This window comes from Eremomyces bilateralis, assembly GCF_010015585.1.
Source record: "Eremomyces bilateralis CBS 781.70 unplaced genomic scaffold P152scaffold_7, whole genome shotgun sequence".
In the NCBI taxonomy this organism is placed as follows: domain Eukaryota; kingdom Fungi; phylum Ascomycota; class Dothideomycetes; order Eremomycetales; family Eremomycetaceae; genus Eremomyces; species Eremomyces bilateralis.
Window position 1 is genome coordinate 228,163 of NW_022985073.1, and position 26,397 is coordinate 254,559.

Consider the following 26,397-nt stretch of genomic DNA (forward strand, 5'->3'; position numbering starts at 1 on the left):
GCTGTGATCAAGCATTGATGAAGCACATGTGCATATTTGCAACCTTCAGTCCTGAGGAACGCTGGAGCGCGTAAAGGAGTGAGCATTTTTGGTCATATTTACCGATTGAGATGATGCAATGCTGCTCCGAAGCTCACCCGAGAAAAACGCCCTGACCAAGTGCATCCAGCACGTTCCGAGCCCCCAACCGATGATGGACACCCGAATTTCATGCCTCACCAAAGAGCCTCGCCGTTATATCCCCCATGTATGCCTCTTCCAGCTCATAGTCTTGGCCATCGTTTTTGTCGATCCCAACGTATTCAAATGCCGCCACCACGGACGGCACGTCAAAGCCCATGGCAACAAATCTATCAATGAGATCTTTATTGTAGTTGTGATACCTGGTTCCACATTAGCATTTGTTTGTACCCAATAGAGAGCATCCACATACTGAGCCAGCTGTGCCTTTTCCTCGTTTTCTTTGGACCGCTGCGCCTTGCGTTTGATTGACGAAGCGGTCGCTCCCCCGCTCCCTTCACCCCGTTCCTTCCGCGGGGCGTTGGCGTGTTTGACGGCCCATTCTCGTGCGACGTGTTCGAATTCGGCGGGGTTCCGGATCATCATGCTCGCCACTTCGTGATCTTGTGGGTCCTTGGGTTCCGGCGTGCTGAGCAGGAGCTGGAGGGATTGGAGGGCGGATTTGAGGTTCATGATCGGGGTCCAGGCTTTACCGAGAGTGTCAAGACAGATGGCGCCCTACGAGATGTTAGAATGACGCGCGCTGAGAAGAGGATTGGGGGGGGGCTCCTCACCGTGACGCTGCTGACATTTGGATGCCATATCTTTGTTGTGAACCGGATCGTCGGGGGTTTGAAAGGGTAGTTAGTAGGGACGGAGATGGTGACGTCGTAAGTGCCACCCTCATAGGGTGTATCGGGAGGTCCAATAAAGGTTCCTCGTAGTTTGCTCATGTCATGGTCCTCAAGAGTTTCCACTTGGAGTCCCGCATCCTTATCTGCCTTAACTTCGCCGATCTCTTTCACGATGCGTCTTGCAAATATGCTGCTGGTGGCCATCGTGCCCCAAAGCAATGTCCGGCCAACAAGCTCTTGGACTTGTCGTCTGAAACCTTGGGATCTCGTGATGTCTTTCGGGTTCCTCTTGCTGGTATGGTGAGGTATAAGTCAGGCGGGATTGATATAAGGCCGAGGATTATTGCGCAGTGTTTAAATGGTGGAGGGCTAGGTGGAATAACGAGTGGTTAGGCAACGAAGGTATGGAACACAAATGAGGTCAGGTACGGGGGGAGGTTGAAGAGTTCACAGTGGGACGCGGGGGGGTTCGGGTAAAGCAGAGATTAAGTAAGTAGACAGGAAACTTGTTCGTCCACGGGCAGATCAGGGAATGGAGGAGAGGTTCTGGAAGCGTTGAATGTTGAATGAGGCTGCAGCCAGCAAGGAGCGACTCTACAGAACGTACCTGTACGCCGTACAGGGTGTATATCTGATGATACAGGATATGTGAGTTGTCACTGTCGGGCTGTGGTAGTGGCGTATTAGTGGTGGTTCGCGGTCAGTCCACCCGCAGGTTATATCAATTCTCAGTATCTGATGGTCTGGGAAGGTCGGATATCTGTGTGATGTCGCTGGTGGTGGGATGAGTTGGATAAGGGACCTAGAGTCACAGCCTCACCTTAATATTGGTCACGTGGACGGGAGGGGCTCGAATCACGACACCTCAGGCTCCAAGGTGTCAAGGGACTCTGATCTGTCATCTATCACGTGCCATCACGTGTTTCCAGGCTCACCAGCTCTGGCGCGTCAACTGGAGGAACTTCCTTCGACGTCCGCAACGCAACACGAAGCTCCCCGTCACTGCACTTCCAAACATCGAAATCAAACGCCGGAATCAAAACATCCACCCTGCCCTTGACCACGGACACCTTGGACCACGGGCTCCTTTGGCCTCAAGAAAAATCATCCCCGAGACTGACTTGACTCCTTTGGCTCCTATCGCTACCGTTCCGTTCAACCCTTTGCCACTGCCTCACACCTACCTCTCCGTAGCTTCGCTGCATAGTAGCGATGGTGAGTTTCACTTGACTGTTATCATAGCGCTTACGACTAACAGTCTCATAGGGTGCAAACCAGTCGAATATGCCCCCCGGGGCCGGCGGTGATGGCAAGGACAAGAAAGATAAGGTACGTCTACTTCACCGGACTGCAGAACAAGGTTTCATCGATGATTATTTTGCCATCTGCTGACTATTCTCGGATTTACAGAAAGACAAGCCGAAGTATGAGCCTCCACCACAACCCACCACTCGCATCGGCCGGAAGAAACGCAGGGCAGCCGGTCCCAATGCTGCTGCGAAGCTGCCGACCGTGTATCCATCTGCAAGATGCAAGCTGAAGTACCTCCGAATGCAACGAGTCCACGATCATCTCCTGCTAGAAGAGGAATACGTAGAGAATCAAGAGAGATTACGAAAGGGAAAGGCCGCCACCTCGCAGCAGCCCTCCAGTGCGGGAGGCGATTCGGACGCCATCGATCGCAATGCGGACGAGCGCTCTCGAGTGGACGATATGCGCGGCAGCCCGATGGGTGTCGGGAACTTGGAAGAGTTGATCGATGACGATCATGCCATCGTTTCGAGTGCGACCGGGCCGGAATACTACGTTTCGATCATGTCGTTCGTGGACAAGGACTTGCTGGAACCTGGGGCGAGCATTCTTCTTCATCACAAATCCGTGTCGGTCGTCGGCGTCTTGACGGACGATGCTGACCCGCTGGTCTCGGTGATGAAACTCGACAAAGCGCCGACGGAGTCGTATGCCGACATTGGAGGCCTGGAATCACAGATACAGGAAGTCCGCGAGGCGGTGGAACTGCCTTTGCTTCATCCGGAGCTGTATGAAGAGATGGGTATCAAACCACCGAAGGGCGTGATCCTCTACGGTGCTCCAGGAACCGGAAAAACACTGCTGGCGAAGGCGGTTGCTAACCAAACGAGCGCCACCTTCCTTCGCATCGTCGGTAGCGAACTGATTCAGAAGTACTTGGGGGATGGACCTCGTCTGGTCCGCCAGCTCTTCCAGGTCGCCGCCGAGCATTCCCCTGCGATTGTTTTCATCGACGAAATCGATGCCATCGGCACGAAGCGGTACGAGTCGACCTCCGGCGGAGAGCGCGAGGTTCAGCGAACGATGTTGGAACTTCTCAATCAACTCGATGGTTTCGATGACCGTGGCGATGTGAAGGTGATCATGGCCACGAACAAGATTGAGACGCTCGATCCCGCCCTGATCCGTCCTGGTCGCATTGACCGGAAGATTCTATTCGAGAATCCCGATCGTAAGTTTATGCTCCTTGCCTGAGTTCCATTCATTCTGACTCCTTCTAGAAAACACCAAGAAAAAGATCTTCACATTGCACACGTCGAAGATGTCACTGAGCACTGACGTCGATCTCGATGAGTTCATCAACCAAAAAGACGAGCTGTCTGGCGCCGACATCAAGGCGATCTGTTCGGAAGCTGGCCTCATGGCACTGCGCGAGCGACGAATGCGCGTTCAAATGGCCGATTTCCGTTCCGCCAGGGAACGGGTCTTGAAAACGAAGAGCGAGGGCGAACCGGAAGGGTTGTATTTGTAGGCTGTGTCTCATGGTCGAGATCCTGACCAGAGAAACCGAGGGTTCTTCCGAAACGACAACTACTAGACAGCGTCCTTTACCATCGCAAGACTACAGCGGAGGCTAGGGAGTTCAATTATGGTCTTGCGTCTTATCGAGCGAGTGCTGAGTGTAATATCAAGCTATTCAATAATACCGTACCTCCCATCCCTTGCCACTCTACACCGGGTGCTGTGTGTAGATTTCCTGAGCCAAAGGTTTCCAACATAATACCTATTCGTACAAACCAGCTAACATAGCCAGCTGTCCATTGGGCAAGCCGAGGGGAGGGAGAATACAATAGAAGGCTACTTAGTAATGCGGCGAAACAGGATCGGAGTCCGGGGAAGTCGGTATTAATTCCTCGAGCTGTTGATGGAACAGTGGGAACGTCTTAATTATGGTAGTGACTGAACAGGGATTATCTGACGCCATACCGCTTGAATCAGATTCATCACCCATCTCGTCGCCTGGAAGCAATTGTACCTGCAGAACTCCCATCAACCCGATCTCGCTTTCAATTCAACTTTGCCAATCATTGACATTGTCTGGTTTTGTGAACAGAATTGAACCCGAACTCCTTCAATCCTCTCCTACACCCTTTCATGTTTGCCAAAGGGTAATATCTATATCGTCCTTGAATCCCTCCCCCGCCACCAATCCTATCTCCGACTCTCCCTCCGACATCGCCCATATCCTCCAAATATTACACTCGAAAATGGACAACTCAAAGACCAAGGCGAATGTCTCTGTCAAGACTAGTCGAGGCAAAGATCTGGAGGGACACGACTTGCCGCCATCCCCCGCACCCTCCAGTCCTCGCCCGCGTCGGAAGTATGCCTTAGCCACCGAATTGGTCTATACCGAGAGCAATGACCAGTACAATGCCTCGAGCATCCCGATTTACCAGGTATGCCATCGCACATGCCTCTCGACAAACAAGCCATTGGACCGCCCGGTCTCGGTTCATAGCTGGTACTCGTGCTGACCTTCATAGTCCGCAACATTCAAGCAATCCTCCGCATCCGGCTCCGGCGAATATGACTATACCCGGTCCGGGAACCCTACACGAACGCATGTCGAACGTCACCTCGCCAAGATCATGTCTGCATCACGGGCGCTAGTGGTCACGTCCGGAATGGCAGCTCTTGATGTCATCACCCGCCTCCTCCGCCCCGGCGATGAAGTGGTGACCGGAGAAGATCTATACGGCGGATCTCACCGATTGTTGAAGTTCCTGTCGACGACCAGCGGGATCATCGTCCATCACGTCGACACTACGAACGTCGACGCGGTCACAGGAGTTCTCTCCGACAAAACCACCCTGGTGCTCTTGGAGACCCCTACGAACCCGCTACTCAAAATTGTCGATATCCCCGCCATCGCCGCCGCGGCTCACTCCGCGAATCCCGACTGCCTAGTCTCCGTCGATAACACCATGCTCTCGCCCCTGCTTCAGACACCCTTGGATCTCGGCGCCGACATCGTGTACGAGTCGGGGACCAAGTACCTGTCGGGACATCATGATATCATGGCCGGTGTCATCGCGGTCAACAACACCGTGCTCGGCGACAAGCTGTACCACAGCATCAACGTGTTCGGCTGCGGGCTTTCGCCGAACGATTCGTGGCTGCTCATCCGCGGAGTGAAGACCTTGGGTGTCCGCATGGACAAGCAGCAAGCGAACGCGCAACGGATCGCCGAATTCCTGGAGGATCTGGGACTCAAAGTGCGGTTCCCTGGGCTCCGCTCACATCCGCAGTACGATCTGCACTGGAGCATGGCCCGCGGTGCCGGGGCGGTGCTCTCGTTCGAGACGGGCGATGTGGAAAAGAGCGAGCGGATCGTGGAGTCGGCGCGGCTCTGGGGCATCTCGGTGAGCTTCGGGTGCGTCAACAGTCTGATCAGCATGCCGTGCCGGATGAGCCATGCGAGCATCGATGCGAAGACGCGGGCCGAACGGGCGATGCCTGAGGATATCGTGCGGTTATGTGTGGGGATTGAAGATGCGGATGATTTGATTGACGATTTACGGCGAGCGGTACGTCTCCCTCCCTTCATGACTGAATCCTGTGCTGACTGAACGATCGATAGTTGGTGCAAGCTGGCGCGGTCGATGTCTCCCCTGAGGGCATTAAAGCCCTCGAGAACGAAGCTCAATCATGAGTGATGACCCGACGGCGGTACAGTCCCCTCTTTCATATTATTTTGGCCCTCGAACCGGGTCATTCTCGAATACGGTTTGCATTGCAGCCCTTGTTTGGAGTCGGGCGCGGAACTGAACGGCACTGATGCAATTGTAATGTTTTATGGCATGCGCACATGGAGGCATTATTGCGAGGCTCCGATTTTCCACTTGGGATCCAGGCCAAAAGTTCATTAGATGAGATGTCTGCCAATCAAACTTTACAGTGTGTTTGGGAGCTACACAAGGTCTCTGAACCACGGAATCGGCGCTTTGTATTTGAATCGAGCTCCTCACTTCAATGCATGAGTGACACTAATAATTCATTCTCAAACTTGAGATCGGATTCTGTCCAATGGCTTCTGTACGGTCTTCACTTGGTTTAAGGGGCCTGTCCTTTCATCCAGGGTTCATTGTGTGCCTCGACATTCATTACATTGCGAGTACCTTCTTCTCTATGTCGGTGAGTGATAACTCGGCATTTCGATCTAAGATCTTCTAGTGGGTGGGCAATGCTCTGTGATTGACTTATACCTATTTCCCTTATACCTATTTCCCTTATGCCGACTAAGTGAAAGTCCCACCTGGGGTGGTAGTTTCAAAAGTCCCACCTGGATAGCGGTCATTCATTCGATGCGGTGTTCCAACCACAGCGTCTTCTGAGACATTGAGATTAGTCCGGACTAACTACCTGAAACTTGGAGTAATTACCGAATAAAGATTATGCAACGAACACAGACACAGGCATGAACACGGACTGTATTTCCCAAGGTTCAAGCGTTTGCTTCAAGTTCAGCCATTAAACGTTCTGAAATGTAACGGCGAGAATAACTTGGCTTGCATAAGGTAGATTAAAAGGGGTGATGCGGGTGATCAACTCCGAGATGCCGTCCGTACCGCCCGGTATATATACAGCTTACTGTATCGGTTGCGTCTCGCGCTCTAACCATGCCAGGGCCAATTCATTCTTGCCTTTGAAGAAACCATGGGTCTTCTCGAAAACTTCCGCATGATATTGATTCAACCACTCCTTTTCATCGGCTGTCAGCATGTCGGAAGCAATGAGCTTCTGGCCCATGGGAACCATGGTGACGTGCTCGAATCCATAGAATGGCTTCTCTCCGAATTTGTACTTCGTCTGCACTTCTTTGACCAGAATAATGTTCTCGATACGGATGCCGAAATTTCCGTCCTCATAATACCCAGGTTCTGCAGATATCATGTCAATGGAGGATGAGTGGTGATGCGTGGAGTTACGTACCATTCGATAAGACATTGCCAACCGAGAGCGGGACTTCGGCCAGCGAAATTCGCGTTCCGATGCCGATCGGGCCTTCATGAACATTCTGGTCAAAATTAGCTTGCAATTCGAACCGTGTCACGCTGCTACTCACGAGATATGATCCAACTCCGTGACCGGTGCCATGCCTGTAGTCCAGGCCTTGGTCCCAGAGGAACTGTCGAGCCAGTGTATCCAGGGCAAATCCACTGACGCCCTTCGGAAATTTGACTCTCTCCAGCGCAATGTGTCCCTTCAGGACCAGAGTGAAGGCTTTCTTCTCCATCTCCGTCGGTTCGCCGAAATGGAGGGTCCGCGTAGTATCCGTGGTTCCATCAGTATATTGTGCACCCGAATCGCAAAGATAGACTGCCGATGGGTCGATTACGGAGCAAGCTCCTTTCAGTGGCTTGTAATGGATGACTGCCGCGTTTGGTCCCGTAGATGAGATGGTGTCAAACGATAATCCCACAAAATGCTCATGCTTGGAACGGATCTTCTCCAGCTCATCCGCTGCATCGACTTCATCCGGCCTGGCGCCTTTGGCGAGTAGTTGGTCCTCAAGCCATGCAAAGAACTCGATCAGAGCCGCACCATCGCGAATATGGCAAGCCCGCATTCCCTCGAGCTCGACGTCATTCTTGATCGCCTTCACATCGCCGATCGGGCTCCTGATCTCTTCCACTTTCCCTTCACCCCCCAAACTCTGGTTGAGAGCCCATGATGCCCTGGTCGACGTGAGGTACTTCTTCGTGGAAGGCTGAGGCGAATTGGATGCGTTCTCTCCACCCAGTTGGTCCGAGGAACTCAGTGCCTCGATGTCGGCAAAGATGGCTTCATAAGGTCGGATATTCACGGCCCCATCAAGGTGCTTCCAGACATCGTCGCTCAGCTTTTTGTCGTCGATGTAGATGGTTGCAGACGAAGGTGTGACCACTGCATAGGAGAAGAAGACAGGGTTATACGGTATATCGTTGCCTCTCATGTTGAACAGCCAGGCGATTTCATCAAGCATCGATACGACAAAGCCCGCCGACTGCTTCTTCTCCAACTCTTTCCTTAGATCTTCGAGTTTCTCTTGAAACGGCTTCCCAGAGAATTCGACGCCCAAGACTTTGGCCGGTTCATTGGTCCGATCGGGCTTGTCCGTACCCCACACCAGGTCAACAAGATTCTCCCTCACTGGCTTTAAAGAGGCACCGCCCTTTTTCTTGATTTTATCCGATAGTTTTCGAGCTTCCGATGCTGTTATCAAGGTTGGATCGACACCAACCACTCTCCCCTCTTCGGATTGTTCGGCAGCCCTACGAGATCCCGAGTTAGAGCCGCCTTTCGGGTGACGCGAGAACCATACCATTCCTGCCAAGTGGGAACATCTTGTAGGCCCTGCTTCAGCAATAGCCAATTGTCATCGAGTTGTTTCTCTGCTTGGTTGAAGTATCGTCCGTCCGTGGCGAGGGCGGCCTTGTCGAGTGAAATGACCGCCGTGCCCGCGGAGCCTGAAAAGCCGCAGATGAACTCTGAGCGGGAATAAGCATTCGTATGGGGTGATTGGATGCATATATGGGATAGGAACCTCTTCTCGCATCACATGCAGCAATGTATTCGGATTGATGGCTATCTTCCGAGGGTACGACTATGTGGTTGCGTCAGTGGAAAGGCCCATCGATAATATCGAGGCAATAGTACCATAGATGTCCACCTCATGCTTCTTCATAAGCTCCCGCAGCTCATTGATTCGTGCCGTGGTCTGTACCGTCGCCATCTTGTCGGGGAGGGTGTTGAGATATGCGGATTGAATGCGAGGAAGGAATTGGAGCAGCGACCGGCTATTACACTTCACTGAGGTGTGGAAGGGTTGAAGGGTTGATAATCGAGAGAAAGAGATCCCACTACAAGGCACTCGAAGTCTGATGGAGAGTGTGAACATGCAGCCGAGCGTTTAGTACACGTAGGGTGTGGAGGTTGATACCTCGTCGACCCCGCTAAATGCTGATATAGGAGGTGAAGGCGGGATGGTTGTTTCGTCTTCCAGCTGGTATAGCAAACTACGAGATTTGTTTGTAGATTGATATCATCGGAAACCAGTGAAAGAAGATACAGCGCCGATATTCTATTCCTTCAGTAATCGATCGGATGTGGTTGCAGCTTGAGATGGAGGTCAATAGAACGTCACAGCAAAAGCTGTGAACAATGGGACACCAACAACAGAACAATTGAAGCGTGGGAGCTTCAACATCCTTGTCTGGCTCCATTTCATCAACTCCAACCTTCCGATTCAATATACCAGCTCATATTTTCTCACAAGAAACGCGTATAGGAACGTGTTGGCATAATAAACTTGGCTTCTGAAGCTTCCGCTCTGGCTGCTGGAGCCTTGCGTTAAGCTGAAGTCCTTTCGAGCATACCTGTACTCGAAAAGTGCGTCCAGAGTGGACGGCACAGTATCAATCAGCCTATCCGTTCTATGTTTGGACAGCCTTTGTATCTCCCAATCATCGATGTTCAGGATGGATTGACTGCCTCGTTTTCGACTTTCATATTTTCCCATTTCGTCAACCTCTTTGGCTTATCTCGTTACTGTTCGTACTCTGCAAAACCGATGCGGGAAGCTCTCTGAAATCCCAAGTCCTTTCTGTCTGGAGTCCAGCCTGGAGAATTGTGGCAGAAGCAAATATTTCGACTAGATACTTTCTTGAGTTCGTCAGGTCGTCCGTCACTGTCTCTTACTCTCTTCCTGTCAGCAGCCGTAGCTTCATCCTTAAGGCACCAATCATGGAGTCAAGTATTAGCCTGGATGGCCTGAGAGAGCCAGCCTTGGATCCCTCTCTTGTGACATCGGTGCGTTTTAATTGCTCTGGCAGATTTCCCTATTCGACGATTCTGACGTGGAATAAAGATCATTACAGCGTTGCACGACCCGAAAACAGAGAAGAGCCGTATTCCCGACCTGAGCCGTTGGCTGTTGGAATTCCGCCAACTTCCCAACTCTCTAGATGTCACGTTGCAACTACTCCAAAGCCCATATACGGAAGTACGGTTCCATGCGATTGGCATGGTTGAATTCCACTTGGATAAGATAATGTAAGTGGTCATCCGCAATCTACTAAACTCTATACTAATAGATCTCCAGAGAAGCTGAAAGGCTGGCTGCCCAGGTTGACCCTTCCAATATCACATCGTCACCGCTGCCTTTTCACTTGCTCGAATGCTTTGTACGGGATTGAATCAGCTTAGTCTTATCCATGTTAACCGTTATCTAGTCTCTATATATCTCCAACAAGGAAAAGGAGATGAACCTCCGAAAGCTCTGCTCCCTGATTGCTAAATACGCAGGGTGTCTAGAGCATGTGGGAGAAATGTGGATTCGACTTTTCGTGGCGAAGGCCATTGAACCGACCTTGACAACTGCCGACCTTGCTAGTGCAAGGGCCACCCCCGTGTCTCCCGAGATATCCAGGCTCGTTGCCCCTGAAACTCTATACTTCGTCATCTGCTTCCTGAACGAGCTCGGAGGCTTTCTCTATAGCTCGATCCGCGAATTTCGGAATAATTTGACCAACCGTGCAGCAGAAGTACGGGTGGGAGCCCTCACCGCGATCGAATCCTCTGTGAGAGACGCATCCAATATCATCCTTCTCGGCCTCCAGACGGGCCACGAGCACAACGGCGGAATCGACTCTGGTTTGGCAGAGAAGATTAGAACAGCAGCTGCTGAATCCGTGGTGGCATGTTTTCCTTTAGGGCAAATCTTCGAACGTGGCTAACATGGTATAGTTATGGAACAAAATTGGAAATCCACAGTCTGGCGCCGTCGATAATCTGGACCCTATCAGAGCGGAGCTTGCTCACTCATTGATTGTCTGTATTTCTCATGGAGCGACACCCGAAGCGTGTCAGTATCTCCAAACCATCGTCAGCCGCACCTTATATGGGATGTCGCCATCGGTCTGGAAGGATGTGCAGGTGTTACTTGCTCATCCTGATAGCATCTTCCGCCGTATGGTCAAGCAAGCGCAGCTGGGGGATGATGAGGCGAGGCCATACTTTAACCTGTTTTTGACCGTCGCAGAACAAAGTGTCCAGGAGATGCTGCGCGAACCAGAGACGGATTTCCACGGATATCTACTAGGTGAGCCGGAAGCAGCCGTGGCGCAACCCGTTCTAACTTTCTTGTAGAAGTGATGAAGGAGTCACTTTCGGCCAGCGATTGGCCTGTTGAGCCGTCACATCCCGCTATACTTGCCTTGCAATTTTGGCAAAATTTTATCGACGAGATGTCGGATGCCCTCATGGCGGATGAGTCTCCATCAGAGTTCCCGCAAAGCCGCATTGTATGGTGGAACTCCGCACGCCTCAATCTTCTCGCTGCTATCGAGAAATTCATGATCCGTCTTCGACTGCCCTCACTCTCCGAGCTTCATGACTGGGGTAAGGACGAACGAGATGTGTTCCGGGAATTTAGAAGGGATGTGAAAGATCTCTTCTCGGAAGCATACTCGATCATCGGCAACGATATTCTCGTGGGATTTGTCCGGTTCACAGCATCCGCACTGGAGAGCAGTTCACCCGATCCTCTGCAAATCGAGGCATCACTGACATCGTTTTCTGCGATTGGCGATGCCATCAATGAATCCGATGAGACGGACCAGGCCGTGGCAACCATTGTCGGAAGCCGTCTATTTCAGTTTCTATCGAGTCCCGAGCTACCATACCTCGTGAAGAAATCGGGAATTGATTTGATCGCATCCATGACTTCGTTCTATCAACGACGACCAGATTTAGTTCCTCTCGCATTGAATTTCCTCTTCGAGGCGGCGAAGCACGAGTCCCTCGCGGTTTCAGCATCGCGATCTATTAGCCAATTGACGTCGGCCTGTAGATCGGAGCTGACGAGCGAGCTTAGCACGTTCTTCGTCAAGTACGATGAATTTATCGCAGGGCCGACTATTGACTCTCTCACGAAAGAAAAACTGATCGGATCCATCGCAGCAGTTGTGCAGGCTATTCCGGTCCATGAAGACAGACTGTCGGCGTTGGAAACCCTCCTTCGGTATGTTTCGAAAGACATCGAACGCTCCATCGAGTTGATGAACCTCGCTCAACGGCCTGGCCATCCTGAATCCGCAAGGGAGTCGTTACAAGCCGGAGAACAAGCCATGCGGTGTTTGGCCGCGATCGCTCGGTCATTCGAAGACGACGGGACTCAAGTCGTTGATCTTGAGAACAGCGAGGGGGGTGGACCAATGTCCACTGAGCGCGAGAAAATCCTTCAGCTCCAAATCAGCCGAATGATATCTACCCAACTCTCGTTATTTGGCGATCATGCGACTTTCGAGGTGGTCGAATCCGCGTGCTCTGTTTTCAGAACAGGCTTCAAAGGCCGAGATGGAGGTCCATTTTCACTCCCTGCCGCCGACTTCCTGGCTCTTCTATTTCAACGCTCCATCCACTCGCCGGGGTTTTCGGACGAGTGGCTGAAATCTTTATGCACCTATCTCAGTGCCGCCTCGCTTCAGAAATCTCAACAGAAGGAATCCGACATGAACGATATTTTGGAGTATCTTCTAAACCTCGTGACAGTTCAACTGCAGAATGATCCGGGACAAGATCCCGATGCTACTGTTGGTATTGTACAATGCTTGAGCAAGTTTTTCAGAAGCAACCTGGCTTTTTTCAGTCGACTGCGCGTTGATTGTCGACCCATCCTTCATTTTGCTGCAAGGTCACTCGAGACGAGAGAAATTCTTCCTAGACGCGCCGCTGCTGAGTTTTGGGTAGGTGCATTTTACGAACACCTTTTCCTCGGACGCTTGAACGATCCGCTTACACAATGCAGAAACAGTTCCTCGAATACACGAATCAGCCCCCTGAAATCCAGCCATTGCTGGATAGCATGTTTGACGAGATCCACAGCCAGCTCGCCGTTGCGCTCGTATCACAGGTTGCCTTGCATAGTTCCAAAAGCGAGCTAGGAACCTTTGCGGAGCCCATTGGGAAATACGTTCAACGGCATCGGAATTCAATTTCGTGGATGGAACAAGCCATCCATACAGTTCTGCGACCGTTGGTACAAGAAACTGTGTATAGCTCGGCTGCACAACGTTATCTGAAGAGCATACAGAAGGCGAGAGGATCACTTTATGCCACCAAGAAGGCAAATCTTGAGTTTCGGGAGGCATGCCGGGGCCCTGGTTTGACTTTATAACTACTGTCCATCCCGAAATGAACGTCCATCTGGAACCGTATACGAAGCCACGATTGAATATTTCGGACTGGACTGTCAGGGCAGGTACAGAACACACGATGATTAAAGCTCGCATTGTTCTGAATCCGATGCCGATACCCGGGGACTATGGACAGCAGTATATAATACATCGCAGCTGGCTGTACACATGCTAGCAAAATCACTGAAGCCACACAACCCGTTCACGATATTCTCTGAGGAATGCAGTATCAGATCTCATCGCCACGCCATTGAAATGCTGTACGGAATCTAAGAACTCAAGCAATTTGATAGCTGGTGGATCACCACCCTCTCACCGCCAGTCTCTCGGCCTCCGGCAATTTCTCGACATTGATTCCCACCATGGCCTCACCGATATCCATGCTCACTTCTGCGAGCAGCTTCGCGTCCCTGAAGTGGGTCACGGCCTGAACGATCGCCTTTGCCCTCTTCGCGGCGTCTCCCGACTTGAAAATGCCCGACCCAACAAACACGCCGTCACATCCCAATTGCATCATGAGAGCGGCATCTGCCGGGGTGGCCACGCCGCCTGCCGCAAAGTTGACCACCGGCAACCTCTTTAACTCGGCGGTCTTCTTCAGCAGCTCGAACGGCGCCCCGATTTCCTTGGCGAATAACCGAAGTTCCTCGTCCGACATGCCCGCGGCCCGCGCGATCTCCGCGTTCACCGTCCGCATGTGCTTCACGGCCTCAACCACATCACCGGTGCCGGCCTCGCCCTTGGTTCGGATCATGGCGGCGCCTTCGCTGATGCGTCGGAGAGCTTCTCCCAGATTTCGGCAACCGCACACGAAGGGGACGCGGTACGAGGCCTTTTCGACGTGGTGGATATGGTCGGCCGGGGTGAGGACTTCGGACTCGTCGATATAATCGACACCAATCGCTTCCAAGATCTGTAAAAAGGTTGTTAGCGCGTGGAATGGAGATATTCGTTGCGATCGCATTGTTTGATCCAGTTGTGAATTGCATACCTGGCATTCGACGAAATGACCAATCCGGGCCTTGGCCATGACCGGAATTGTAACCGTATCCATGATCTCCTTGATCATTTTCGGATCCGACATACGCGCAACTCCTCCCTGTACTCGGATGTCGGCTGGTACTCTCTCCAGAGCCATAACGGCCGCTGCGCCCGCTTCCTCGGCGATTCGTGCCTAGACGATGGTTAGATTTGCTGGCGCATTGGCGAAACGGGTCAACAAACCTGCTCTGCATTCACCACGTCCATGATGACACCGCCCTTCAGCATCCGGGCCAAGCCTTCCTTCACCTTTTGACGGTTCGCCACGTCACCTTCGGCGGCGTACCCATTGGATGGGGGTAATTCAGAAGCCATGATTGAGGATGGAATTGAGGAATTGAGGAATTGAGGAATTGAGCACGTTTACGGATGGTCAATGTTATCGTGGATATCGAGCCCTCTACCAGAATGCTAGAATTGAGAAAACGCAGATACACCGTGACGAATACGAATTATGAGTCAAAGAGATCAAGTTCTGACCGAAAATCGGCATACCGTACGATAATAGGGCGGGAATCATGGGTGTTAGATCGACATGGATCAAAATTTTTGGTTGGCGGGGCTGACCGCCGCCGACAGGGTTCGCCACTTTCGTGGAGAGGGTCCAGCCCACCCATTCATTCGTGAATACGGAATTGGGAGGTTCTGGGGCTGCTGGACGGCTGGACCTGGTCGCTTTGCGAATGATAAGTTAATTACGGTATCTGCTGCAGTAAGGCAGTTACAGGTATAGAATATCAAACACTAGGCAAAAATAGACCGCTTCTTGCCGCAACTAGGCGGTTCGTATCGCCGTTGTGCTTCCCCGCCGTCCGAGCGGATTCTGCTGAAAGAGCATGAGGGATCCTTTCTGCCGGCCCACCGCTGCTGGATACCGAGTTGCAGTGGAGAATGGATTCCGCTCCTCTCCACTCCATACTGTAATCGCACTTTCCGCTCCTCTACTAATGACATCAGAGCTGTCAATAGGGCATTCTTCCTCACCAAAAGTGTTGACTTCCATTGAGCTTCGGTCAGAAGCCGTTTGGAAGCAGCGTACCTGTCACTGTCTGTCGTAGTGACCCTCTGGTACTTATTTTTCTTATACCACTCCTCCTTACCAGGCATCGCTTCTGCATCGTCCCTTGTTTCCCTCTCCGCCCCTGGTTTTGGTGAAGGTGTCTGTTCCACCAAGCTGCACATCATGGCCTCCATCTTCTATGGGCGGCCCTTCGCAATTCGGATAGCTCGTGTGGCCTCATTGACGGCATCGGCCACACTTGTCTCCCCATTCTTTTTCCAACGGCCATTACGGGCGGATTCGCACGCTTCTCCTTTCAATACCCTCCTAGGCAGTCTTCCTCCCAAGGTAGAGCAACGCAGTGATGATGGGATACTCAACCGAAAGGTGGTGGGCCAGATTGCGAGTGGTAGCATGCTTGGTAAGGCAAGGACCCAAGTAAAACAAATGAGATATTTACCTTGAAATAGGCGTCATAGGTGGTCTTGTTATCAGCATCCTTTCCAAACCATTGGCACTACTCTTGGGCCTGTTATTTCTGGGAGAACAGGTATGTTCGCCAAAACGTCCCTGTATGACCTTGAGACATCTAGCTGACTGGTATTCGAGGCATTGGAACATCATGGCATCAGACTCATTCCCTATGGCCGGATTCAAGGATTCCTCCAGCGGGTCGGTGTAAAATCAGTGTTTCACGAAAATCCGGCCTTTAAACTCTCCTTTAGTACGACTTTCTTACTAGCTTCCTTCGCAGAGTTCCGGGAACCCCAGTTATGATTAACTCTCTGCCGTTGCGAACGTCAAACGGCTCGGTCTGTCAGAAACCTGTAATTGGCAAATGAAGCGGAACAATATCATTAGACGGGTTGCATAGACAAAGTTTCTTTACGTGGCGAATTCACCAACCAGCTCTTCTAGTAACGCTTCTAACTCCTCTTTCCTGAAGGGCACAATGAGCCTCTCTGATCCCGTCGCATCTCGCTTGCTCTCAATGATTTGATGATCGAAAAATTCCTTGAGCAATGTTCGATACTGATGCTCGTTTGTACAGATGAGCTCTTCAGCAGCCTTCTGGTACAGCAGCCGGAAATCAACCCCTTCATCCTCTCCTGCGGCTTTGCCACGCTTGTCACCATCCATGATGTCATCTTCATCCTCTTCAGCGCCTGCAATGGTATCTTCGAGATCGATCGAGGCTGCCAATTGCTCGGCAACGAGGAGGCGAAACAAACTCCTCGCATTGCCCGGAAGACTTCGAAGTACAAAAATGACACCGTCCTTCCCTCCCAGGCGTTTGCCCATGCGGCCTAATGCCCCGTTCACCATGTCGACGACATCCGTTTCAGCCTCGAATGAGGCAAAAGTTGTGGCATCATGGAACACGAACCTGAACTGTTCTCGAAGCCGTTGATCCCAAAGTAAAGGAAACATAGGGGTGTCGCATGTTGCAACGAGAGAGAACCGAGGATGTGCCGCCAGCATGCCAAAGAGGTTCTGCACTTTTGGGGAGCGTAAAGGTCGAGCATCGAATGAATTAATGATCAATGTGATGTATGGGAACGAGGCCTTGCCGTGGGATAATTGCGTGCCCAGGGCTTCGAGTATGGCCGAAACGAGAGCTACCGGTTGCGTGGGCAGTTTGAGATTCGCAGGAAACAGAATGGTCGCAATCTGACCCAGAACATCATTGACATTGAGGTCCGGATCGTACCCATTCACCATAACAATCTTCGGGCTGGATCCACGGGAGCGCCAGAGCCTGGCTGCAAAATTCCGCGTCACCTGTCGCTTCGACCCGAAGCCGTATAAACAGATGTTGTATCCCGACCGCAACTCCAAATCCCACTGGGCGAAGTTGCGTTTGTGTAACTCGAGAAGGAAGGTTTTCTCCTCGCCATGGGAATCGCTTTTCTGATCTCGCCGCCACGCTAAGAACTCCTCGTGGTTGAGCAGACGTTGGCTTGGGAAGGTGTTGTTGGAAGTGCTGGGGCCGGCGCCCTTCGTGTAGTGGAAGAAAAGCTCGTACGGTGGTAGATCTCTCGGAGGTGTGGCCATTCTCTTGTTTTTACTCCCTTTAGGGCGTCCCCGTCCTCTTTTAGGTGCCGATTTAGCTCCGCCATCATCATCAACTCCATCACTGGAATCGGAGGTATCGTCTGAAGCATGTGCATCCACGCCATCGCCACCGGGTGCAACCTCCTGGAGAGCCGGTGTTTCAAGATTCGCAGCCTCAGCCGGATCAATAGAGTCTTGATTTTGAGCTCTATTACCCTCCGATGGATGTGTGCTCGCTGCCATGCTTTCTCTTTTTCGTTTCGGCATGGTGATCGAGGTGTGCACTGTATGAAACGGTAGTATGGCACCGATGCCCAATATGACCAGCTTACATGACGAGAAGACACACGATTCAGGGCTAGCCTGCCTGTGCCAGACTTGTGAGTTACCCCAATAAATATGAATCTGCAGAGTGTTGACTGTTGAATCGATGTCTCCTTACTCCCGTCTTTGGTCGACAGCACACACGTGACCTCATATCAGGCTAACCCCTTTGGGTCGCAAATTGATACCCAGACGATCACCACGTCGATCATTGATGATCATAAAGGCCAGTTTAAAGTAAAGGAAGGTCTTAGAACGCGTGAAAACCGAAAAGGTGATAGGTTCATAAGATTCCTCATTCTGAGTTTCACTTGCTCACTCCAATAGCTCAGATTAAAGTCTTCTATTCCTCCAGCCGAGCAAACAACCCTCCATCTATCTTATTTGTACGTTGCGACAAGAGGAAGACGAGTGGCACGTCATGGCATCCGATGTACAAGTCACGAATGGGGCAAGCAAAGACGCTTCAACAGATGGTAAAAACGAAGGAATATCCGAAGGCAAGTACACCTCATCTAAAGCAAGATCTTTACTAACCATGCCGAGTAGAGGAGATTGCTCTCTACGACCGTCAGATCCGATTATGGGGCATGAAAGCCCAAGAGAAGTGAGCTACGAAAATCCCAGTTCTTCCTATCCTGTCCTCTAGAGAGACTGACAGGTCATTCTGTCAATTAGGATTCGAACCGCGAATATCCTTCTCATCACGTGCCGGGCACTTGGGAATGAGATCGCGAAGAACCTAGTGCTCGCCGGAATAGGCTCGATTACGATACTGGATCATGAAGTCGTATCACCAGATGATCTTGGTGCCCAATTTCTCATCACGGAGGCGGACATCGGCAAGCCGGTGAGTTTTTCATGCATCACGACACCGAAATCGAACCTCTGTCTAACGCATCCCCCCAAGCGAGCCGAAGCTGTTCGCCCCCCCCTTCAAAAAATGAACCCCCGCGTTACCATCACCGCCGACACCTCTATCGCAGCGTTAAAAGACCCTTCCTTCTACGCCACCTTCACCCTCACCATCGCCACCGACCTCGACTACACGGCCCTCTGCACCATCAACGAAGCCGCCAACTTCAGCGCCCGGCCCTTCTATGCCGCCTGCCTCCATGGCCTCTACGGCTTCGCCTTCGCTGACCTCATCACACACGACTACCAAATCGAGCGCCAAGTCCTCTCCACCACCACCCTCCTCGGCCCCGAAACCCCCTCCCGCACCCTCCTCTCTGTCACCCCGACCCCCTCCACCGGCCCCGGCGCCCCCCACCGCGAAGTCCTCACCAAACGCGAAGTCTACTACCCCCTCCGCATCGCCAACTCCTCCCCCCTCCCCCCTACCATCACGCGCCTCGCACGCCGCAAAAAGCAAGTCCCCCCTCTCCTCACCTGCGCGCGCGCCCTCTTCGAGTTCCAAGCCGCCCACCTCGGTCGCTCCCCCTCGCACGCCGCGGCCGACCTCGCCGCCTTCACCCAGCTGGCGCGCGCCACCCACGACATGCTGAGCCTGCCGCGGGAGACGCTGACGGCGGAGTTCCTGAAGGGGTTCCTGGCGAGCCTGCACGCGGAGGTGGCGCCGGCGGCCGCGTGGGTGGGCGGGTTCGTGGCGCAGGATGTCATCAACGTGCTGGGGCGGCGGGAGCAGCCGTTGCAGAATTTCGGGGTGTTTGATGGGGAGAGCGGGGAGGCGAGGGTGTTTGCGTTGCAGCCGATTTTTGAGGCGGAGGGGATGGGGAATGGGATGGCGATGCGACAGGCGGGGGCGCAGGCGTCGACGGATCAAGCGCCTTTGTGAATTGAATGGGAGGACAGGAGTTACGGTAGGATGAATTCAACTTGGTCACTGGACTTCGTGCCAGGAAATGGATACACAGGTCGTCTACCAAGACGCAGAGCGTGGGAGATCGCCCGAACAAGGCTCTACCGAACCATGATCAATTGCACAGCAAAGCACATCAGTGTATTTTGAAAGCTCCTATTGATCTGATATACAGCCGGTCCCATCTCCCATAGCAACGCTCGCGAATTCAATAGCAGTGAGAATCCATGCCCCCGCTTCCCGTGGAGCTCGCCATTCCCATAACCGCGTGGCATGCCGTTCCCATCCATCATGTACATGAACCGCATGTCTTCATTACCCATCGCGTGTCCGACCCTCAAGGGGGAAGTGACCGAAAATCCGTTGGAAGAACCGGTCGAGACGCGCCAAACGCAAGGAAAAGAAGAAAAGGAAAAACAAGGTATTTCAGGAATCCCTGTGTGGTCATCATCCCCCTTCGTCTCCTACCATTTTCCATTCCGCAACCTTCTCCGCCTCAAAGAGCAGGAATCGCTCAAGTCTCCCGGGACCGGGAGCACAACTTCAATTTAAACAAAGTCATCATTCCATCGTGACACATAAACATTATGGGTCCGTCCTATCACCCTGCGCCCCAAGCATCCTTGTCTGGCATAGACGCCCGTTCGGTTCAATACCATTCAAAGCCACCCCCTCCCCTATTTGCGCCAAAGGTCCCCGGATGAAAGAAGTGTGGGACAAGAAAGCGCGAGGTATTTTTGGTCGCACAGAAATCTCCAAAACAGGATCAAATCAAAGTACGCTTCGCTCGGTTGTTCTGCCGGATCGAGCTGGCCGGCTAGTACGCATACAGCTTGTACACCGCAGTTATTTTCCCGGACGCGAGCCGGATTTCGAAAGGTGGTAGGTCGGATGAAGAAAACACGGTTGTTCTGGCGGACGTGTGGCCGCATGGAGTAGAGGAGCACAGTTATCGAGCTGGTATACGACCAGGTAGGATTGATTCGTTCAAGGTGGTGGTACAAGTGCAGCTGATCTTCCGTTCTCTTTTTTTTGACTTTTTTGATTTTCTCTATTGTCGAACATCGCTAGTTGTTCTCCCGGGATTGCGCCGGTGGCGGTGGTGGTAGAGTGCAAGAGTCGGATCGAGTACGAAGATTGGTTCGGATAGTTGTTCTCCGGGAATGGTGCCGGTGGGTGGTAGTACAGATAGGTGAGACGCGTAGTTGGTCTGCCGGATACGCAGCCGGTCAAGGTTCGTTTCGTTCCGAACGAACCTTTTGTGTCATGGTGTTTCGTGATGGGTGCAGAAAGAATATGCATGCGGTTCCGTTTGTTCTGGGATGGTCGGCGATGCTAGATAATGGATGCTGCCGGAATGATGAATGCTACGAAAAGATGGAGAGGAAGAATAATGCATTGTGTCAGTGGCGTGAGAGGTACCGTACCGGAGTCATGATCCAGGAGTTCGATTGCCGACACAAGAACTTCGTCCAGACCGTGACATACCGGTTCCCTCAATGTGAACATGCCAGCGCGCTCAGTCCAGGAGTTCAATTGCGGAAGCAAGAACTTCGTCCGAACAAGCACACAGCTGGTTCGCTTGATAAGACGAGATGATGAAATCCAAAAATGACCCGCCTTCCAACGCAAAATTCCGAGGATCTCACCGCGGTGAGTTCGACTCGTCGGCCGAAAAGGAAAACCAAACCAAGGAAGTCATCGAAGGACCTCGACCTGGTATCGGCCAACCGAAATTTGTGCGAGGGAGAGGAGTGAACGCCATCCGAGGATAGTCTCGACCAAGTCGTGAGGAGTCCAATGTCGTGAAAGGTGATGGTGATAAAGAAAGGTGCATCCAATTCGTGTCGCGTCGCATCAACTTCTCATTCGCTCCGCCGTCGCCTCCCCAGGCGCCCCCTACCGAAACGTCGCGCTCCTCCCCATCGGCGGCCGCCTCGCCGGACTCCCATTCTTGGTCACTGCGAACCCGGCGCCCGCGCGCGCTCCGATGCGCTCGAACCCCTGCATGAGGTCGACGCCCGGCGCGTCCTCGTCGTCCGAGCTGAGGAGGAGGAGGTCCGTCGCGGTGAGGGCGGGGGGAATGTTTTCCTTGTTGGAGTTGGTGGGTCGGGGGAGGTCGGTGGCGAGGGTGGGCTTGCCGGCTTTGGTGTTGCTGGTGTTGTTGAGGTTCATGGTGGCGGCAGTCTTCTTCACGGGCGACATTCCCGCGTTGGCGCTGTTGCCGTCGCCATTGTCCCGCTGCCGGTTCGCCGCCTGCTGCAGGTCCTTGAATGAGAACCGCGACGACAGCGAGTGGCGCGACTTATGGCTGTTGTGCTGGAATTCTTGCGGGTTGATGAACGGCGGTGGAGCGAGCGGCTTGCTGGCGGTGGCCGAGCTGCTGGTCGCGGGCCGGTGTTGCTGTGTGGAACCATTACCGATGGCGCGTGTCCAGTCTTTGAGGCCGAGGATCTCAGCGAGGGGGGCTTGGCTGGTGAGGGCCGTGGGCTCGTCGGTGGATTGAGAGGGGAGCGCCGAGAGGGTTTTGCTGCGTTTCAGGCCAGGACGAGCGGGGGAGAGGCCAGATTTCGGGTGGGAAATCTGTTGATTCATAGACGCGATGGCCTGCGGGAGAAGAGGTGAGTAGGATTTGAAGGCAGTAAGAGGGTCTTCGTCTTTCAGTCGCTTGGCTTGGCGGTGGATTTCGAGGAACTGGCGCTTGGCAAGCGGGGAGAATTGACCGTCGATGAACTCCGAGTAGTCCACCTCATGAGCCTTGCGCTTGGTTCCAGCGAGAGACGACTCGGCTTTGTTGCTGGGTTTCGTCGGGCTTGGCTGGTGCTGGCGGTATGGATCGAAGTTCTTGAGTGAGATGTCGACATCAGGAATCGGGCAATTGGCCCGATCGCGGATCGCCTTGGCCAAACCTCCGTTGGGCGTGTCGAAGACGGCCGAGTATTCGTGGTGCAGAGGATACGTGAGGCGGTTATCATCGACCGGATAGCCATCTGGTGTGATCTTATCCCACAGCTCACACGGCGACAGTCCGGTCTTGTACTTTTGTATCTCCACGGGGCTCGATGTGTGCTTGACGCTTTCATTTTCAGCAACAGTTGCCAAAGGCGAGGCTTGGTGAAGCATCCCAGGTGACAGTTGGGGCGCCGGGGCGAAACCGAAAGGGATGTTGGCGAGCTGTTCGGCGGAGCGGGTGGGGCTCTGGAAGGGGCCGCTTAATTCGTCTAGAACCAGGCCCGCGTGGAACATATCCTGGACCATTTGTCGGTGGATCATCAAGCTGGTGTGAGGGGAAACCGAAGGAGGCGGGCCAGCAGGCCGCTTGAAGACAACGGGAGGGGTCATTGGTCCGTTCCGTTCCACGTCGGTGTGGGCGTTGCGTGCCGTCTTCCGCTTCTTGATTGCGGGGCCCTCTGGATGCGATGTAACATTCTCATTCGGTGGAAGGGGTGAGCTTGAGAACTCGTTCAATGAGGGCCATCGTGCGAATCTACTAACGGGAAGGGACTTGGATGGACTTTCGCCATCATAGCTTCCGCGTCGCATGCGCGCAATCTCCTCTTCGGCGCGCCCCTTTCGCTTGCTCATGTCTCCCAGGCTGCTGCCCGGATGGCGTTCATTGGGATTGAAACGACGAGCGGACGAGTCGATCGACGAGAAGTAGCCGCTGTCGAGCTTGCGCTTGCGAGAGGCATGGTGACCTCCCGATCGAGTCGCGGGCGGGAATTGTCCCGATGGCGGCGGTGGAGTTCCACGTCGTGATACTGGTCGCGACAGGGGCTGGGAGAATGAAACGCGTCGAACATGCGCGTGAACTGGCGGGGGAGGGGACGAGGTGATGGTCTCGATGGGAAGCTCGACGGGAGGAGAAGACCGAAGATGTTGGGGTCCGCGAGACGCGGTGCGTGCCATCGGTGGTACCTTTGCGTTGCCTCCGAGGTGACAGTTGTCCGGGTCCGACGCGAGAATGGTCGCGTCAGACGACGGATCGTCATCCGTCGGAATTTTCGCCGAGTCCATGCGCGTGCTCGGTGGCAGAGCGGTCGAGTTCTTGCGTTGCCTTGGCGGAGCAACGGACTGGCCGGACGACGATGGACGGGTCGCATGACTGGAGGAAGGACGCACGATATCGTTCTGCGTGGCATTGATGAAACCAATGCTGGTGGAAGCGTCGGTGACGGAGGCAGTGCGTCGAATCGGTTTTCCCTGCAAGAATTGCTGCTCGTGGCCTGGGGTGATGACCCAATAATGACCTTTGCCCGGGTCGTCCTTGGGTCGATCGACCTTCATAAAGGCTTTGCTCAAGCTCAGGTTGTGACGGATCGAATTCTGCCAACCACTCTCGGATGTGCGATAGAAGGAGAAGTTATCGGAGATCCACTTGTAGATCTGGGCGAGAGTGAGGCGTCGATGAGGTGAACGCAAGATCGCCATGCCAATCATGTTTGCGTAACTGAACGGTGGTTTCTTGCCGTCGTCCTCGACAGGAGGCATTGCACTGGGATCCGGCAAGGGAAGCGGTTCCCGCGATGCGGTGTTTTTCTGTTTCTTCGACGGTCGTTCACGAAGTGGAGCCGAGTCCGTCAGAGCGTGCTTGTTGTGGGTTTTCGGGGGAGGGTCCATGGCGCCGTCGAGTCCCATGAAGGAGTCCGATGTGAAGGAGCTCTGGATGTTCTCTTGATCCAAGGTGGGATGAGACGGGAATGATCCGTACATGGGAGTTTGGAACGAGGCGGTGGGAGGGTACGAGAGATGGTGCGGAGGTTTCGCGAGTGAGTCGGTGGAGTGGTTGTTGTTCTGGCTGTGAGGTGGGAATTTGACCATGTTGATGGTGGATTGCGTGAGCTGCTTCAAGGGAGCGGGTTGCGCGGTGGTTGAGTTCTTGCGAGGGGCCATGTTACCGGAATGGTCGAATGTGGGTTGAAGATTCATGTGTGGGTGTTCAGATAGGCCTCCCATGGCGTCAATGCCTGCGTAATGTTGAAGGGAGCTGTAGAATGTCTTATCGTTCACGGCGAAGTTCTCATCCATCACTGGGGACGTGGGGTCCTGATAGATCTCGAGAGGGGCCGCGCCACGCGTGGCTGCCATGGCGGGCAGAAAAAATCACGATCGCTGCGGTTGTTGATGGTCCAGTCGAGATCGGAGACGCGTAAATCGACGTGTTTCGATTGCTGAGAGGGTTGTGGGAGGATGTGTTGAGGATCGGAAGCTGAAGAGGGCGCCAGATCTGCGCGCGGCCAGGTCGGTAAGGCTGAGTACAAGCGAGGTGAATTCAATCCAATGTTTTGTACTATATTCCCCCAACCAAGTTAGTAAACATGTGGCAACTCGAACTGCACAAGATGCGAATTAGAGGCCTTGCAGCAATACCTGATATAGAGCAAGAAGTTCACGATGTCGGGTAAGGGATGAGTGGAGGAGCTTACCGGGAAGAAGTAAGCGCCGGAGGCTAATATGGAGATCCAAAGGTTGCAGGTGGAGCGAATATGGCATCCGTAAGCTATCATGGGTAGTGCAAGAAACCAAAAAGCTCAAGAAGGATAACTTGAACGTGGTAACGAATGCTGGATAGAGAGGTGAATGGGGATGGGAGAGGGAGGAGTGTGAATGAGGGATGAGGGATGAAGAGGAATGCGAGAGATGTGAGAGAGTGAAAGGTGAGAGAGGGAGAGTTGGGATGGGAGAGCGGGAAGGTGCCGGGCAATTGGGCGAATGGGAGGGGAAGGCGCTATGCTGTGCTCCTGCTGTCCAACTGCTGTGCCTGTCTGCCCTGAAAGCTTTGGTGCACTACAAACGCCAGTGCAGCAATTCCTTACAGCGAATCCCTTGCTTCCCCTCCAGCTTTGTCACAAATCTCTACTCTGGGCTCTGGCATTCTGACAGTCTCTCATGCTCTCTCAGTCTAAACTAGTATCTCTTATCAGACGATACAGCGATGCTGTTCTACAACTTCCTATCCAATCAATCCATACCAGCTTACCCATCATGCTGCACTTCTCTCACCTGCACCAACTTTGCCGAGCCCAGCTGTCGTTTCACCCCCCGTACCCACCGTGCTGCAATCGTCCGATCTGCTAACTCCTAACTAAGCCTCTGATCCCTCATTTATTGGGGCAGGAATCGGGAGGCTTTCTTGCCAAAATCCCAACTAATCCTCCGTCCCAATTTTCCATCGTCATACCCACGATGCCGGTGGTTCTTAGCCTAGGAATCGGGCGGTGGTGGCTTGGGCTGGAACAGGTTGCAAAGACGAACGTGCACCGCCCACAAAGGCGAGGGACTGGGCGGTTCTTTTTTTCTCCGGTGCACGCCCAATTCCATCGCAACACTCCGAAATCTTCGAGATTTATGCCATCAAATATGAGCGGGATCCATTCCATAGAATATTATCTCTTTTACAGCTCCTCGTGGTCGAGAGGCGCGGCATTTCCAGCGTCGAGCATTCCAATGTTTACATTCACGGCGCGTCGACAGGGGCAAGACGCGTCAAGCTTATTCCCGTCCAGTCACCTCATGCCTCATGGTGCAGCAGATGAAAGCACCGCATCTCGTGTTCACCTCCTCACTAAGCTGCAAAACCGCTCAACATTTGACCTTCGCACCAGTTGCGTATCTCGTCCCCCTTCGTTCCTTGCACTAGGAACCGCTGATCCCCTTGATTAACCCGTCCTTTGCACTTGGCACTCTCGCCTGCACCCCAGATAGATTGCTTTCGCAGCAGGGCTCCCGCCAACCCATCCCCAACAGGTCTGGCGTGCTTCTGTCTCCTCAGTCCTCACACAGCGACCATCAGCTATCAATTGTCGCCAA

At 53.2% G+C, this 26,397-nt stretch overlaps 10 protein-coding genes across 10 annotated transcripts; 5 read left to right on the top strand and 5 right to left on the bottom strand.

Moving 5' to 3' along the window:
- Window positions 1-73: 73 nt before the first annotated feature.
- On the bottom strand, window positions 74-1,348 carry P152DRAFT_308482 (uncharacterized protein). The gene is made up of 3 exons (XM_033675139.1): window positions 795-1,348; window positions 434-738; window positions 74-383 (listed from the first exon to the last, which is right to left on the bottom strand). The coding sequence occupies exons 1-3, from the start codon at window positions 1,056-1,058 to the stop codon at window positions 209-211; spliced, it is 744 nt and encodes a 247-aa protein (XP_033534821.1). The 5' UTR covers window positions 1,059-1,348; the 3' UTR covers window positions 74-208.
- A 718-nt stretch (window positions 1,349-2,066) lies between these two features.
- Window positions 2,067-3,636, top strand: P152DRAFT_448523 (26S protease regulatory subunit 4; the record flags this gene model as incomplete). Its single annotated transcript, XM_033678061.1, has 4 exons — window positions 2,067-2,069; window positions 2,121-2,183; window positions 2,265-3,336; window positions 3,386-3,636. 4 exons carry the CDS (start codon window positions 2,067-2,069, stop codon window positions 3,634-3,636), a joined length of 1,389 nt encoding a protein of 462 aa, XP_033534822.1.
- A 736-nt stretch (window positions 3,637-4,372) lies between these two features.
- P152DRAFT_472942 (cystathionine beta-l) lies at window positions 4,373-5,820 on the top strand (the record flags this gene model as incomplete). Its single annotated transcript, XM_033681193.1, has 3 exons — window positions 4,373-4,564; window positions 4,652-5,695; window positions 5,749-5,820. 3 exons carry the CDS (start codon window positions 4,373-4,375, stop codon window positions 5,818-5,820), a joined length of 1,308 nt encoding a protein of 435 aa, XP_033534823.1.
- Window positions 5,821-6,604: 784 nt separating this feature from the next.
- Window positions 6,605-9,300, bottom strand: P152DRAFT_457560 (aminopeptidase-like protein). Its single transcript, XM_033679253.1, has 6 exons — window positions 8,808-9,300; window positions 8,695-8,754; window positions 8,473-8,638; window positions 7,234-8,422; window positions 7,101-7,185; window positions 6,605-7,048 (listed from the first exon to the last, which is right to left on the bottom strand). The coding sequence occupies exons 1-6, from the start codon at window positions 8,881-8,883 to the stop codon at window positions 6,756-6,758; spliced, it is 1,869 nt and encodes a 622-aa protein (XP_033534824.1). The 5' UTR covers window positions 8,884-9,300; the 3' UTR covers window positions 6,605-6,755.
- A 1,670-nt stretch (window positions 9,301-10,970) lies between these two features.
- On the top strand, window positions 10,971-13,176 carry P152DRAFT_308386 (uncharacterized protein). Its single transcript, XM_033675138.1, has 2 exons — window positions 10,971-11,250; window positions 11,298-13,176. The coding sequence occupies exons 1-2, from the start codon at window positions 11,055-11,057 to the stop codon at window positions 13,091-13,093; spliced, it is 1,992 nt and encodes a 663-aa protein (XP_033534825.1). The 5' UTR covers window positions 10,971-11,054; the 3' UTR covers window positions 13,094-13,176.
- A 470-nt stretch (window positions 13,177-13,646) lies between these two features.
- On the bottom strand, window positions 13,647-14,701 carry P152DRAFT_448527 (pyridoxine biosynthesis protein PDX1; the record flags this gene model as incomplete). Its single annotated transcript, XM_033678062.1, has 3 exons — window positions 13,647-14,258; window positions 14,337-14,519; window positions 14,570-14,701. The coding sequence occupies 3 exons, from the start codon at window positions 14,699-14,701 to the stop codon at window positions 13,647-13,649; spliced, it is 927 nt and encodes a 308-aa protein (XP_033534826.1).
- A 369-nt stretch (window positions 14,702-15,070) lies between these two features.
- P152DRAFT_308551 (uncharacterized protein) lies at window positions 15,071-16,217 on the top strand. The gene is made up of 3 exons (XM_033675141.1): window positions 15,071-15,807; window positions 15,857-15,936; window positions 15,996-16,217. The coding sequence occupies exons 1-3, from the start codon at window positions 15,570-15,572 to the stop codon at window positions 16,161-16,163; spliced, it is 486 nt and encodes a 161-aa protein (XP_033534827.1). The 5' UTR covers window positions 15,071-15,569; the 3' UTR covers window positions 16,164-16,217.
- On the bottom strand, window positions 16,072-17,911 carry P152DRAFT_457563 (origin recognition complex subunit 2). Its single transcript, XM_033679254.1, has one exon. The coding sequence runs from the start codon at window positions 17,439-17,441 to the stop codon at window positions 16,272-16,274; it is 1,170 nt and encodes a 389-aa protein (XP_033534828.1). The 5' UTR covers window positions 17,442-17,911; the 3' UTR covers window positions 16,072-16,271.
- On the top strand, window positions 17,862-19,689 carry P152DRAFT_308981 (uncharacterized protein). The gene is made up of 5 exons (XM_033675143.1): window positions 17,862-18,039; window positions 18,098-18,265; window positions 18,315-18,372; window positions 18,444-18,615; window positions 18,676-19,689. The coding sequence occupies exons 2-5, from the start codon at window positions 18,187-18,189 to the stop codon at window positions 19,561-19,563; spliced, it is 1,197 nt and encodes a 398-aa protein (XP_033534829.1). The 5' UTR covers window positions 17,862-18,039; window positions 18,098-18,186; the 3' UTR covers window positions 19,564-19,689.
- A 1,647-nt stretch (window positions 19,690-21,336) lies between these two features.
- Window positions 21,337-24,978, bottom strand: P152DRAFT_309449 (uncharacterized protein). Its single transcript, XM_033675145.1, has 2 exons — window positions 24,958-24,978; window positions 21,337-24,877 (listed from the first exon to the last, which is right to left on the bottom strand). Exon 2 carries the CDS (start codon window positions 24,673-24,675, stop codon window positions 21,487-21,489), a length of 3,189 nt encoding a protein of 1,062 aa, XP_033534830.1. The 5' UTR covers window positions 24,676-24,877; window positions 24,958-24,978; the 3' UTR covers window positions 21,337-21,486.
- Between the last annotated feature and the right edge of the window lie 1,419 nt (window positions 24,979-26,397).